General features: G+C 41.0%; 1 protein-coding gene across 4 annotated transcripts in view; it reads left to right on the top strand.

Moving 5' to 3' along the window:
* Nucleotides 1-1,113: 1,113 nt before the first annotated feature.
* Nucleotides 1,114-13,563, top strand: part of LOC102297296 (zinc finger protein 513) — a 13,607-nt gene continuing 1,157 nt past the window's right edge. Inside the window, exons 1-7 of one of the 4 annotated variants that reach the window (XM_042215163.1) lie at nt 1,114-1,256; nt 1,557-1,792; nt 5,218-5,340; nt 6,525-6,659; nt 7,414-7,920; nt 10,637-10,830; nt 11,871-12,483. In XM_042215163.1, the coding sequence (XP_042071097.1) occupies nt 1,753-1,792; nt 5,218-5,340; nt 6,525-6,659; nt 7,414-7,920; nt 10,637-10,830; nt 11,871-12,470 (1,599 nt within the window). In that variant the 5' untranslated portion in view covers nt 1,114-1,256; nt 1,557-1,752 and the 3' untranslated portion in view covers nt 12,471-12,483. The other 3 variants (XM_005950258.3, XM_042215165.1, XM_042215164.1) reach the window with 3 other exon arrangements.

Raw genomic sequence — 13,563 nt, 5'->3', positions numbered from 1 at the left:
AGCCAGTCTTTGACTGACATGTAACCCCTCAATGATGTTTACTCAGGCCATGATCTCTCCTGAGAAATGTTGCCCGAGTGACTGACTAGAGAACAGCAACCTATAAAATACATCTTATTCACCTCATTATTTTTTCTAGTTTAACAACACAAACATTTTTACTGTTGAAATGTCAAAGCATTCAGAGCTTGTACATACAGAAAAATAATAGCTGAGAGAATAAAAGGATATGATTTTTTTTTTACGTTAGTTAAACCTACCTGACACTTAGAACTGTATATGCATAGGGTCTTTAAAAAAAACCTCTCTTATTGACAAACTGTTTTAATGTAAATTTCATGGTATGTTTATCACAATTGTATGATATCTATTCGTTAATTTAATGTATTCAAGAAAAAGCATCATGCAAAATATATGTTCTTGCATTTTGTAATTTGTGTTGGCATCAACTACCTTTACTTAAAACAACATATATGTCTGCAGTGGTACAAACAACAGAGGATTATCTGTTTTTGAGGTTTTTGTTGAATATTTTGACAATAAAGTGAACCTATTGCTGAATCTTTGTGGTATTTCTGTGCCTTTTGTGTTCCTTTTCACAACTTCACATTTTTTAAACTTTATTTATTTTTACAAATCCACAATATTAAACACTTGTTAGTCATCTCTAGGAAATCAAATGATTTTTATTGTCTTCTAAACATTATAGGAAGACAGATTTATATACAGCATTCTTTGCATAATAATAATTATTATTATTGTTGTTATTATTGCTCTTGTTATTATATAAATATACATGAGTTGTCCAATATTTTGTTTTTGTGAGGAAAAAATTGCAAGATTACCTAAAATTTGAGGGAGCTTGTTTCTCACATTGAAAAACAAAAACAAAAAACACTAACAAACAAAAGAAAACATTATTGTTATTATTTAGCTATAGATATATACATATGTAAAGAATTATTTTTTCCACCACACCTAAGTTCAATTCAGGGTTTGTATGTTGAAATACAGAGATTTTACTTTTTTATGGTAGCAGAGACAAACTTCCATTGATAATATGTAGAGGTCATTTGAGGTTGGTAAACACAGTAAGGACTACTATTCCCACAATCCCCTGCGTCTTTCGGTGACGTCACATAGAGCCCGGACCCGGCGTAGTGGCGCTGTGTGTGTTTGGCAACAACAAAAAGAGTGTTTTGAGAATAGTTTTAACTGCATTTTCACCCGCGGTATTTTAAGGGACATTATCACAGGTAAGTTATTCGGTGGAGTGTCTTCGACTTCATTAAGTTTTATTTTTAGTGTGAGCTAAAAGCGAGAGTTAGATTACAGTGTTGATTTTAGCCGGTTGGCTCGCTGGCTAGCAAGATGGCTCCGGCTACTTACTGCGAAACAATAACAAAGAATTAGCCATGGTGATGAATTTAAATGGATTGGTGTGTTTTTAAAGTTTATTGTGAGCTGAATATAGCTGCAAAGTGTAATGTAATAATTTAGGGAAGGTGTGGGTCTTTTTAATTGGTGCTGTTGCCGGTGTACGCCTTCCGCTTCAGGCGTTAGATGGTGGCGATGACTCCGCCGCTACTGCTGTCCGTTGGAGGAAGAGGAAGAGGAAGGAGGTGATGATGATGATGACATGCAGTTAGCTAGCTGGCTGCCTCTCTTGCTGGACGGACGGACTAGAGCCCGCAGAGTGTCGGAGGTGTCACCGCGAAAACAGCACAGGATCCGTGCTGAAGAGAGGCGAAGATGCCGCGGAGAAAACAGTCCAACCCGCAGCCGGTGAAACGTAAGTCCAGCTGTTTACTTCCAGCTCTTTGCTGCCTTTCTCTCCGCATGAATCTTAAATCACTGCCATAGAATAAGGCAATGAGTCTTTGCTAGGTATTGGTCCACTTTAAATGCATTTTTATAAAATTAGACATATTTCTGAGGGATACAGTAATGTTAAAAGTTGCCTGACTGGTCATCAAGTCCTTTCCTCTTTATCTCCCTGAGAGGAAGACTGCTGAAGACATGTTGTCCTTTAAGCAGATGTGTTTATCTGTTATCTCATCCTGACTGTTCTGGCTCACTTGGATTCTCCACCTCCTCTCTGCTTCCTATCTCCACTTCCTCTTCACAGGCTCCCTACCTAACCTCCCCCTGCTCCCTCCCTTCGTTCTTCCTCTCTTTCTTTCACAGCTTCCTGTATGATTTTTGTCATTCCCCTTGGTTTCCTGTGTACCCTCACCTTTATTATTAACAGGGGCCAGAAGACGTTTTTAGGTTCTAGTTGTGTCTCCAGTTTCTTTTGTTTTACTCTCCTCCCACACGTCACCTGTAGAACGCTCACCTCCCTTCGTTTACATTTTCTTGACTGCGTGGGCATCAGTCAGCTTACAAAAAGAGAATACTGGATTTAGGAGACCTGAAGTCACCTGTTGACCTTCTCAGATTTCTAATGATGTACATATTTAAACAGGCACTAGATGGGAGTGTACTTTTGAGCATGTGAGCAGGGGCTCAGAGGGGAAAAAAGGCCAGTACATCCTTGTATTCAAATTACTCGTATTCAAAGTCTAACTGCAGCTCAAGTAGCTTCTGGACGTCTGACACAATCACAGCAGTGTTATCTGAAAGAATGATCGCACAGTTGAACCAAAGCTTCTGTAAAACTGAACGATAAAAGGAGGATTGATGTGTTTTAGTTCAGGTCGGTCTACGTTTGAACACGTTAGCAGTTCATTTGAACAAAGATTGACCGAACAGCTTTGGTTCTACAGTGGAGGAATGACATTTTTTGCTGTTATAACCGAAACCAACATTTTAATGAAGGAAAACCTAAAATATCTGGGATTTGTAAGACGCTGGGTCTTAACTCACATTACCTGCCTGCAGACTTGTTGAAAAACTAAAAGACTTTAAACAGGACTCTTAGCAGTAGCTTGCAGAACCAGCTTTATCAACTACAACTTCAAATAATCATTTTCTGTGTGATTTTATCCGTCTGTAACACTCTTCTTTACAGAATTGCTCCAGTTCATTGAGGTATACAGGTATTCATTTAAGATTTGTTGCAGGGCTTGGGATCATTGTTCAGTTGAAGGACCCTGTTTGTACCAATAACGTAAAATAATCTTTAGTTGTCACACAGACAGCCTCATGTTTGACTGTAGAATACTTTGGTATACAGAAGAGTTCATTGTTGAGTCAATGACTGCAAGATGTCCAGGTCCTGTCTGTATAATAAGTCCAAATCATGACCGTTCCACCACCACGCTGACAGCTGTTATGAGATTTTTGTGCTGATATGCTGAGTTTGATTTTGATCTTGCTGTGCAAAGGACTTCCAGAAGTCTTGTGATTTGCAGCTTTGGAAATCTAAGTTGTGCTGTCATGTCATGAGAGAAGAGGCTTTCAGTGCCTGCCAGTTCTTGCAGACAAGCCACAGTTAATTAGTCTTTTTCTAATTGTGCTGTCATAGACATTTAACTAAGGTAACCGAGGCCTGTAGAATCTGAAATGAAGCTCTTAGGGTTTTTTGTATTTTCTCTGGGCCTTGCACAGTCTGACACTGGGGTGAATTTGCTGCGATTTCCACTCCTGGGAAGACTGGCAGCTGTCTTGAATGTCTTCCATTTGTGGATAATCTCTGTCTCTGTAGAATGTATAACTTGGAAATGTCCTTATAACCCTTTTGAAACCCTTTTACCTTCTTAATTCCTACTCACCTGCGCAGCCTTAAACTTGTCATACAGCATCTTTGTTTTCTTTAGTCGATGCAGGGAGCAAGCACAGTGCAGCTTGAATTAGTTTGAAAAATTTTTAATGAGTTGTGGTGTTTGTTACTTTCTGTCCTCTGGCTGCTGGTCTGCAGCTAACGATTGCTTCTGTTGTTATATTTTTGGTTCCTACTAAAAAGGTTTCAACCAAACAGAAATCAACAAGCGTCTCATATAAATGTTTTTCACTTATTCTTTTTTTTAAGCAGGGCTTAGTTTACTTAGGCCTAATCCTCACATTTAAAATAGCCTGAAATGACAGGAAAACTCAGACTTTTGCCTTAATTGGATGTGTGTATTGGTCTCCAGAGGCCCATTTTGAGAAGGAAAAACATCTTAATTCTCTAAATTAATCTAAATAAATCTGCAAAAGCACCCCATATTTTTCCTGAATTAGTTTATCTTGTCTTAGTAAATGTCTCAGAACCTTAAATTCTAATTACTTTTTAGTTATGATTAAAAAGTTAATTATTAAAGATTACATTAGCCAGTGTTTGTCATTGACCTCTAAAAGACAAATAGGTCAGAAAAACCGCAGCAGAATAATTTTCTACTCTAACTACTGATAATAGTTATGCAAACTGTTTGAAAAAGTAGGTTTTGTAGGTTTCAAATGAAAGCTCAGGAAAATGGGAATTAAGAGAATAATTTTAAGTTTCCTTAATGTTTAGTGTAAATATTTTTAATTATCAGTAAGTTTTTATTTTCTTTGTGACATTAAAAGTTAGAATTGCTCTAAGCTGGGTCAACAAATGTCCGCTCAGAGGTTTAAGAGTATAAAAATGTCCTGTATCATCAGTTCTGTGTTCGACTCGTCTTCCTCTTCCTGACCCTCTCAGCCTCGTTCCTCACCCCACAGCTCTTCCTCCTCAGCACTTATCTCATGCTCACCGATTTCCTTCTCGTTTCCTCTCCACCTCCTTTGCTGTTATCCTTCTTCTTCTTCTTCTTTTTGTGTGTTTTCGAGCACAAACTCTGTTATCGGCTGTCTTCTGTCCCGTTTATCAAATGTGTTCTCTGCAGCCAAATTTTAAAACAAAAAAAACATGTGTATGTGAAACATGAGCCTGATTTTTGTCTTTAAACATCGTCTTTTTTATTACTGTTAAAAAAACAACCAACAACCCTGCAATCTGTAAATGTGTCTGGGTTTGTTTGTTTTGTTTTGTTTTTTTTTGGGGGGGGGGGGGGGGGGGTTGTTGTTTGTTTTTTTTAAAGGAAATGAAAATTTGTTACATAAAGAGAAGAGATGTTGATGTTTATGTCAGATGTTCACAGTTTTACAGCTCGTATCACAAAGGGAAGCCTTTGAGTGAAACCCAGACTTTTTAACACCCTCAGGTAGAAGCTGACTTTGTGTTTCAGGATGGGCTTGGCGTTTGTCTTCATTTGGCCAGGTGTGTTTATACAGGAAATTATGAGAAATGTTTGTGTGTCTGTTTGCACTCAGTGGACTCTGAGGATGGGGCAGTGGTGTGTGAGCCGGGCTGTCTCGTTTTGGACAGCGACTTCCTGCTGAGCGGCGAGCTGGAGTTTGGAGACTCGGAGATCATGGGACTGGATAGAGAGTCTGGTCAGTAACACACACACAGGTTTTTACATACACGGGGTTTGAAAGCAAGCCACATATTTAAACATTCCACATGTTTTTATTAGGCTTTTCTCTCTGTTTTGACCCTGTGCTCACACAATATTTAAACATTGTTCTCCCAATTCCTGGTAATCAGGCGAGGTATGGTCCCTTTGATGATCGGGCTCGAAAAGACTTACAAGTTCAAACTGATGTGCTTTCCGTATTTAAGATTTTGAGTTTATGGTACTTTGTACCATAAGTTTGTCTCTGAGTTTGTTGAAAGTGAAATAATATGCAAACCCATTTCTGTAGCGCAAGTTAAAAGTCAAATGTTTGCTAATTAAAAATTCAGAAAGTTAAACAGAATGTAAGCTGAATGTATTATTGGGTAATTAGTCTGCATTATTAGTTTATCACTGGGTAAGTGAAATGTGTTGAGTGTAAAAATCTGCCAAATGAAATGTGTGGCGCTAACCACTGTGGTGACCCCTTGTGGTAAAGGAGAAGCTGAAAATAGCTTATAGATTTTAAAATTCACATTTGAAGCCAAGTTAAAGAGTCACAAATGTTGAGCTAAAATGAAAAGTATGCAGTATTTTCACTTTTTAACTTGTCTGGGCTTCCATAGATGATGCTGTAGTGAAAGAGCAATGAACGACTGAGCATGCAGGTGGCGTTTGTGCACCAACTGTGAAGTCCTCACAGGTCCATACTAGCAACTGAGTTGTAAAGGACTCCCTCTTTGCACCACCGGTGTCACCACTCAGAAATAATCTCAGCATCGGTGCTGGTGTAGGAGTAGTAGAAGTCGAAAGCTGATGCAGCTTTTGTGATGTCACTTATGGTACAGGCTGATGTATAGAGGGCAAAGACATTTCATCGCTATGTTAGGAGCTCGGAGAAGTAGATTCTCCAACTGACTAACTTAAGTTGTCATGTTGTTTCTTGTTTTGACTTCTATTTCTGCTCCAGCGCTGATGCTGCTGATTTCCTTCTGAGTTGCAACACCTCACTCTGGAGAAGTGAGTTCAGCGTGCCTCAGCTGCCAGCATAAATATATAAATCATTCCTGTAATAAATTAAGTTTTTAAATGCAGCGGTTATTTCCTCAAACCCCATGAGAGTTGAATTTTTCTCCTCAAAGGTTGAAGCGACTGTCTGTTTAACCCTGTGTTCTTCTTCAGGTATGACTGTCTTCTCTCTAAGTGTGGAGGACGACTCGTCAGCACCGACAGACTCCACCTTCCCAGCGTTCCTCTCCTGTAAGGGATGTGGTCAGCTTCTGGGAGACACACCTTTGGGGGCAGGCTTAGATCTTGGTAACTATTGACTGACTATAACATGCCAGGCTGCTTACATGTGGAGTTAAAAATAAAAAAGACCTGGGCACAGAGTGATATTGGAATATTTTCACTTCTTTGATTTGAGTTCACTGTCCAGTAAATCTCACAACTCTATGATGGATAGAATCCAGCATATGTAAGCACATGAACACACATGCATATGAGTCACATCTACATAGTCCACCACTGGCATTAACGTGGAAACAGCAAGTCTATTTCTTGCCTCAGAGAGCAGACACAACTCAATGTAAAATAAAAGACCAGTTTCAGTTTTCTCACTGGTTACTGATTGGTAGGTGTAAACAAGAAAGAGTAATCAAGTGTAATTCTGCATGAATGTATTAATATGCTAACTCAAACTCAGAACTGTAGGAATACATGAAAAGTTTATCATCAGGTTGTACTGTACTGTATTAAAAGGTTATTGTAGAGAGCCTGGTTATTGGATTATGTGCAGATGAGTAGATTATGATAAAAATTAAAGTTTCACTATAATACGACCAACATAATGATTGTAGCGTATGTATGTACCCAATTTGAACCGCCCTGCTCTGACAAGTCTTTGCTTTAAGATTTATCATCCACTGTGTCAAATGCCTAGGTTAGATCAGTACAAATGGCTACAGAGGTTTGTTTTTACTTTGTTTGTACTGAATCAATATAATATTGTTTAATATTAATATTGTTTTAATTATTTTAACATTAGAAAATGTGATATATTTCATTCCAGGTGTAGGACTCGACCTAGGGGCAGAGCTTTATTGTCTCTCCTGTGAGGAGGGCCTCCAGCATGGCACCTCCATCGACTCCTCTCAGTTGGACGGTTCCAACCTGTCCGATAGATCCCTCGGCGGCAGCTCCGAAAGGAAGAGGAGAAACGTAGACAAAGCCAGCGGTGTTGCGGACCCCGCCCCTAAACTGTACTCCTGTTCGCTGTGCACCTTTACCTCGCGCTACTCCAACCATCTCAAACGCCACATGCGGACCCATGACGGCCAGAAGCCGTACCGCTGCCCCGTCTGCCCCTACGCCTCAGCCCAGCTCGTCAACCTGCAGCGCCACGCCCGCACACACACCGGGGAGAAACCGTACAGGTGCCACCAGTGCAGCTACGCCTGCAGCTCCCTCGGCAACCTGCGCAGACACCAGCGCATGCACACGCAGGAGAGACCGCAGAGGAGGGAGAAGGAGAAAAGACGGGGAAGACGGAAAAAGGCAAATGGTGATGCTGAAGAAGGTGAGTAAACACAAACCTTTACATCAATTACGGTCTCAGAGTTAAAAAGCTGATAAATTTGTGTTAAAACAAGTTTGTTAATCAATAATTTCACAGGCTGCCTGCAGCTTCTCTCTCTTTTTTTAATCACTTTGAAGGAAACTCTTTCTGATTGCTAATCTGACAACTAACTTTTATATATGTCACCTTTGGACTGAAAACTCAGTTCATCATCATCAGTATAAATAACATTTTCAGATCGTCTACGTAGCAGGGTGTGCCACTAATGTGAAAAAGCAGCCATTTAGGAGAAGTCACAGCGATGTCTTTTTGTTCAGTGTTTCCCTCTTTGGTGGGTTTGGAGGCTTCCTGGAAAAGTTCTCCTCTGGGATTTTAGACCGATTAACACCTGTTTAAGGATTTTTCTTGTAATGCATTTACAGTAATGACTTGTTTTCAGTTTGGGTAAAGTTGGTGTCACCAGTGCTCCAGTGTGCTCTGTGGACCGTGACAGGTTAGGTGAATAACAGAGTCATGTGATAAAGGAAGCACACCCTCTTTCTTGCCATGATGTAATGCAAAATTATCTGGTCTGTGGCAAAGGTGTACACCACGAGCAAAGTTCATAACACATACATGCTTTATATGCTTTGTTTCTTAACAACCTAAAACATGCTGCAAATGAATGAACTGGTGCAAAAGTGGCTCTTCCAGCCAATTTGAAAACTTTGAAAATATTACCTGGCCCCCAACCGTATTATGTTTTTTAGCATCAGTTACCATGGTGATTTAGCCATGTAAAAAGGGGAGTCACTTAGCCATTAACCCCTTAGGTTTTAAAATAATGTAAATACAATCCTAGATGAACAACAGCACATTTGTGTGGCTTAGTGCCAGGAGATAAAGCTGTCATGATATCCATTTTTAATGAATGATAAGAATTCTTGTTAGAATATATTACAACATATAAAATTGTAAACCTTAAAGTTAGGGCTGCACGATTAATCGTTAGAAAATCGCGATCTCGATTCATACTTATGTGCGATCTCATTTCCAAATGACAACGATTTAAAAAAAAAAAAAAAAAAAAAAAAGACGACGATTGTACCGCATTTTGATCCGGGACGTATCTGCATGAAAACAAGCGCTCACTCTTCCTGCTCAACAAATGACAAGGGCGGAGCCTTATACCACGTGATACAGAAGCTGTGCCGTGTGATGCTAAAATTAGCAGGGAAAAAACAACGGAGAGCACGTCAGGGATGACGAGAAAGTGACAGGAGAAAATCCGTCCCGGTCAACCACCCAAACATCAATAACGGGAACCTTATACAGCGCTTCCCTATACCGTCGAACTCCCGCAGGCACAAAGAAATTACGGAGGCTATCACTTATCACCTGACCAAAGATATGGCTCCCATCAACACTGTGCAAAACGAGGGATTTAGGAAAATGATCAACACCCTAGACAAACGCTACACAGTGCCGTCCCGCAACTATTTTTCTATTGTTGCACTACCTGCTCTATACACGCAGCGTCGAGCAACGGTGGAGACGGAATTTCAAGCAGTACAACATTTTGCGGCAACAACAAAACGTGAGACATTTGTTGTTTTTATGTTTATTTATTGTTTTTATGTTCAGTCTCAACTGTTACGAAGTTGATGTGCAGTTAATAAGTGCAATAAATATTTATACTGGAAAAGAAAATCGTGAGAGAATCGTGATCTCAATTCTAAGCCAAAAAATCGTGATTCTCATTTTATGCAAAATCGTGCAGCCCTTAAAGTTAGTGTCTTACTTTAGATGTAATTTCAAATATGTCTACATAACACTTATATATGTGTATGAGATGTGTGTATTTTGTTTTGCTCTCTCTCTCTCTCTCTCTCTCTCTCTCTCTCTCTCTCTCTCTCTCTCTCTCTCGGGTTGGGGACTGCCCTCCGAGGGAAAGGCAGGGGAAACACTGCAGATCTAAGAGCGAAGCATGTGTTATTGTGTCGTTGTGAAATCATCATTATAACAGCAGCGATAGATTTCAGCTTCAGTGTGACCACATGTTGGGTATTCAGTTTTTCATTATCAGTTGATTAAATGTTCGTGTGTTTGTCTGTTGGTTATAGTCACATGCATCTCTTTTTGATAAAGGAAACCACTCTGACGTCGAGTCTCTTTGTAATTCTGTTTTTAAAGTCTCTTACTACAATTTAGTGTCTTTGTGACGGAGCCGTGAGATACGCTCACTTTTGTTGCTTGTTTGGGTCAAGCCCCACAAACACACACATGACGCCTGCATTTCCCATTTAGCAAAATGCTCACATATATCCTGTGGTATTCCTGTAGTTTTGTGATTTAAAAACTAACCAGGCTTTTTAAGCTGTTCCTTATGTAGAAATTTCTAGATTGAAAGCACACTTAAAACCTGGGAATATCACAAACCCAGAGCAGAGGTTTGATGACATGTGGAAGGTTTGCATTTTGGAGATTTGACAACTCCGATTAAAAAAAAAAAACAACCTTTTTCTGAGGGGGAGATTTCTCATCTTGGAAGCAGTGAGCAGAGCAGAAAAGAGGAAGCAAGTCAGCAAAATGAGGAAGAGAAATTCTCTCTGGCTTAGTGCTCAGTGACCTAAAACTGAACTGCATGATGGGGAACATCTAGAAGAACGTGTTTACACTGCAGCTAATAATGATCCAAACAACTTTGCCTTTTGAATGCTTCCCTATGTGTCTGCAGTCATGTCAGACCTGACCCTGCGAGTGTCCCAGGACTCTGCTTACCTCCAGACGTTGGGAGGACTCGGCTCCCCCTCCGGCCCCCTTCCAGTCCTCCTCTTCCCGCTCTGCTGCCGGGTGTGCGGCCTCACCCTGGAGGAGTCTGACCTAGAGGGCGACAAGGCAGAGGGAGAGGTGGAAGGCGATGGAGGACAGGTTTGTTTACCAAAACAAAGCTGTTTTTCTTTGAAAGATCCTCTGTAAACTTTAGGATGAAATGAGGGGTTGTACAATGTGTAGTTTGTTTCCACGACAAACAGAAAAACAGAAGCTCCGCCCACCACAAACTTCCACATTTTCCCAGTTTACATTAACGATAGCAGAGTGACTTCCTCCCTCATACTGCTGTCACAAGCTAAAAAGTCAGTGGCAATCTTAAGGTGGTGCACATGTTCAGGCCGCCATAGATTCAGATGGCGGTATTCTCTCATTGGTTTTGATAAATTTTGTCATAATTTTTTTTGTCAGATTTCCAATACATGCCATTTTCACCCCGTATTGTGTCTTCAGCTCTATCTACAAGTTCTCTATGGTCCCAGCAGGATCAACCAACCTCCTGACAGGAAAAATCTTAATGATTTAGTTGTTAATGGACTGGTACTGATATAGTGCTGTTCTACACAAATTGAATAATTAAAGTGCTTCCTTACTACAAACCTCATTCAGCCACACCTTCAAACAAGTACTTTTTTCCCCCCCAATGCCCGAACACTTTTTAGTCCCTGTCATTTAAAAACTTTGTAAAACTTTCTGCTGCTGCTGCTGCTAATTAGGATTTGTGAGCAATTTTGTCACGTCAGGGCTGCTCTCTTTTCTGGAGTTAAAAGCTCATAAGTATTAATAGATGAACAAATGTGTAAGATGCCTCATTATCTTATTCTTGTCAGTTCAATTATATTTATATAGCATCAATATACAAAAACACTTGGCTAAAGAGACTTTATATTGTAATGTAAAGCGCCTAAAATAATCCAGAGAATCTTCAACAATCAGATGACCATCTATAAGCAAGCACTTGGTGAATGTGGGAAGGAAAAACTGATGTTGAAGGTGGCTATCCCACTGTGGGAACGTTTTAAACCTGCAGGCTTTCTAATGACCACCACGGAGCGGCGATTCTGGTTAATGACCGTTTGATTGTATGATCTGTCCACAGGAAATGTTTCCTCTCACTGTGTGCTCTGTTATTTTTCCAGGTTTGCCGCCGTTGCTCCAAAGACAACTCAAGGGCTCCCTGCAGCAGGGACGTGTCTCGGGGATCCCGGCGCGTTCAGCGCAGCAACAAGCTGTACCGCTGCCCTCACTGCCCCTTCCTGTCCCACTACCCCAACCATCTGGCCCGCCACTCCCACGTCCACTCAGAGGAGAAGCCTCACCGCTGCCCGCACTGCCCCTACACCTCCTCACATCTCGACAACCTCAAGCGGCACCTGCGTGTGCACACAGGCGAGAAGCCTTACCAGTGCCCGTCGTGCAGCTACGCCTGCGGGAACTTGGCTAACCTGCGACGTCACGAGCGCATCCACTCGGGCGCCAAGCCGTTCCACTGTTCCATCTGCGGCTACTCCTGCAACCAGAGCATGAACCTGAAGAGGCATATGCTGCGGCACACGGGCGAGAAGCCGTACGCATGCGGCGAGTGCGGCTACACCACGGGCCACTGGGACAACTACAAACGCCACCAGAGGAAGCATGGGCACAACACGGACAGCTGGGACAAACACGCGCCCATCAACGGCCTCGGCTGGGGGCAAGATACTCAGGAGAGCCAAAGTCAGGGACAGGAGCACTCTTAGATACTGTGTGTGTGTGCGTGTGTGTGAGGGAGACAAAAAATGACTGCAGCGGTTAGTCGATCGACAAAAAACCCAGTATCATTATTATAATAAGTTCAGGGTTTTAGAGTCCACCTTCTCCAGTGTGAGCTTCTGATTGTTTATAAAATCAAATTTTAAAAATATTTAGCCTCTTATAAAGACACATGCTTTATGTAAAAGTTAGGCGTGGCCATGGTGATGTCACTTTTGTGATGCTTAAAGCTGAGCAGTTTGACTTACCAGTTAAGTTGCCTGCTGCAAGCTACTAGAAATATTGCAGTTTAAGGCACTTCCACTTTGGCTTTGCTTGGCTGATCCAGAGGTTATGTCCATCTTTTATATGCATTCTGTGGCTGGATGAAACAAGGTGAAAGTAAATAATCGTCTTGATGGAGCGCAGTCCTGGTGTTTCTGTGGATCACAGGATTACTCTGTGTGCCCTGCAGGCCCTCGGAGTAATTAAAGTGATCGAGATGATAAACACAAAGATACTTTAAAGAACCACAGAGAGATGCAAAACCATTATTAAAAAGCACAAAATGAGCATGACAAGATGCAAAACAACTGTATAGAGAACTCCAAAGAGATACAGAAATATCAGTGTGATCTATGTCTTTTTGTGACACCAATATGAATATGAACATGACAAACTTTCTCAGGGATCACCCACGCTAAACATGTTCCCTCCATGCTTACAGTCAGGATCAGCATCATCACAGTTTTGCTCTTTAGTTATTTACAGCTGCAAATTAAAACCACACCAATGCTGCATCACCTGCAGACCAAGGCAGCTGATTCTCACACATCCATTTGCTGACTGCTGTTTACTGAGGTGAAAACTCACTTCGTGTGTAGCAAGTTTGCAATTTCTCGAGGTTTAAAAAAATGCCAGCAGCTATTTTTTTTAAAAATTGTTTTGTTTTGTTGCTCAACTAATCGCTGCGTCATTAATCAGGACAAACGCCGGCAGTGAAACTGGAGCAAAGCCACACTTTAAAAGTGATTGTAACCCACAAACTACACAACAATATTTAACTCCTGCAGGGCAGTGTGAGCATCATGCTGGCTTTTT

The sequence above is a fragment of the Haplochromis burtoni genome, unplaced genomic scaffold (assembly GCF_018398535.1).
Source record: "Haplochromis burtoni strain Fernald_Lab_line unplaced genomic scaffold, NCSU_Asbu1 Contig_666, whole genome shotgun sequence".
NCBI lineage: Eukaryota > Metazoa > Chordata > Actinopteri > Cichliformes > Cichlidae > Haplochromis > Haplochromis burtoni.
Note: the sequence above shows the minus strand (reverse complement) of the source record. Positions and strands in the feature narration are given on the sequence as shown.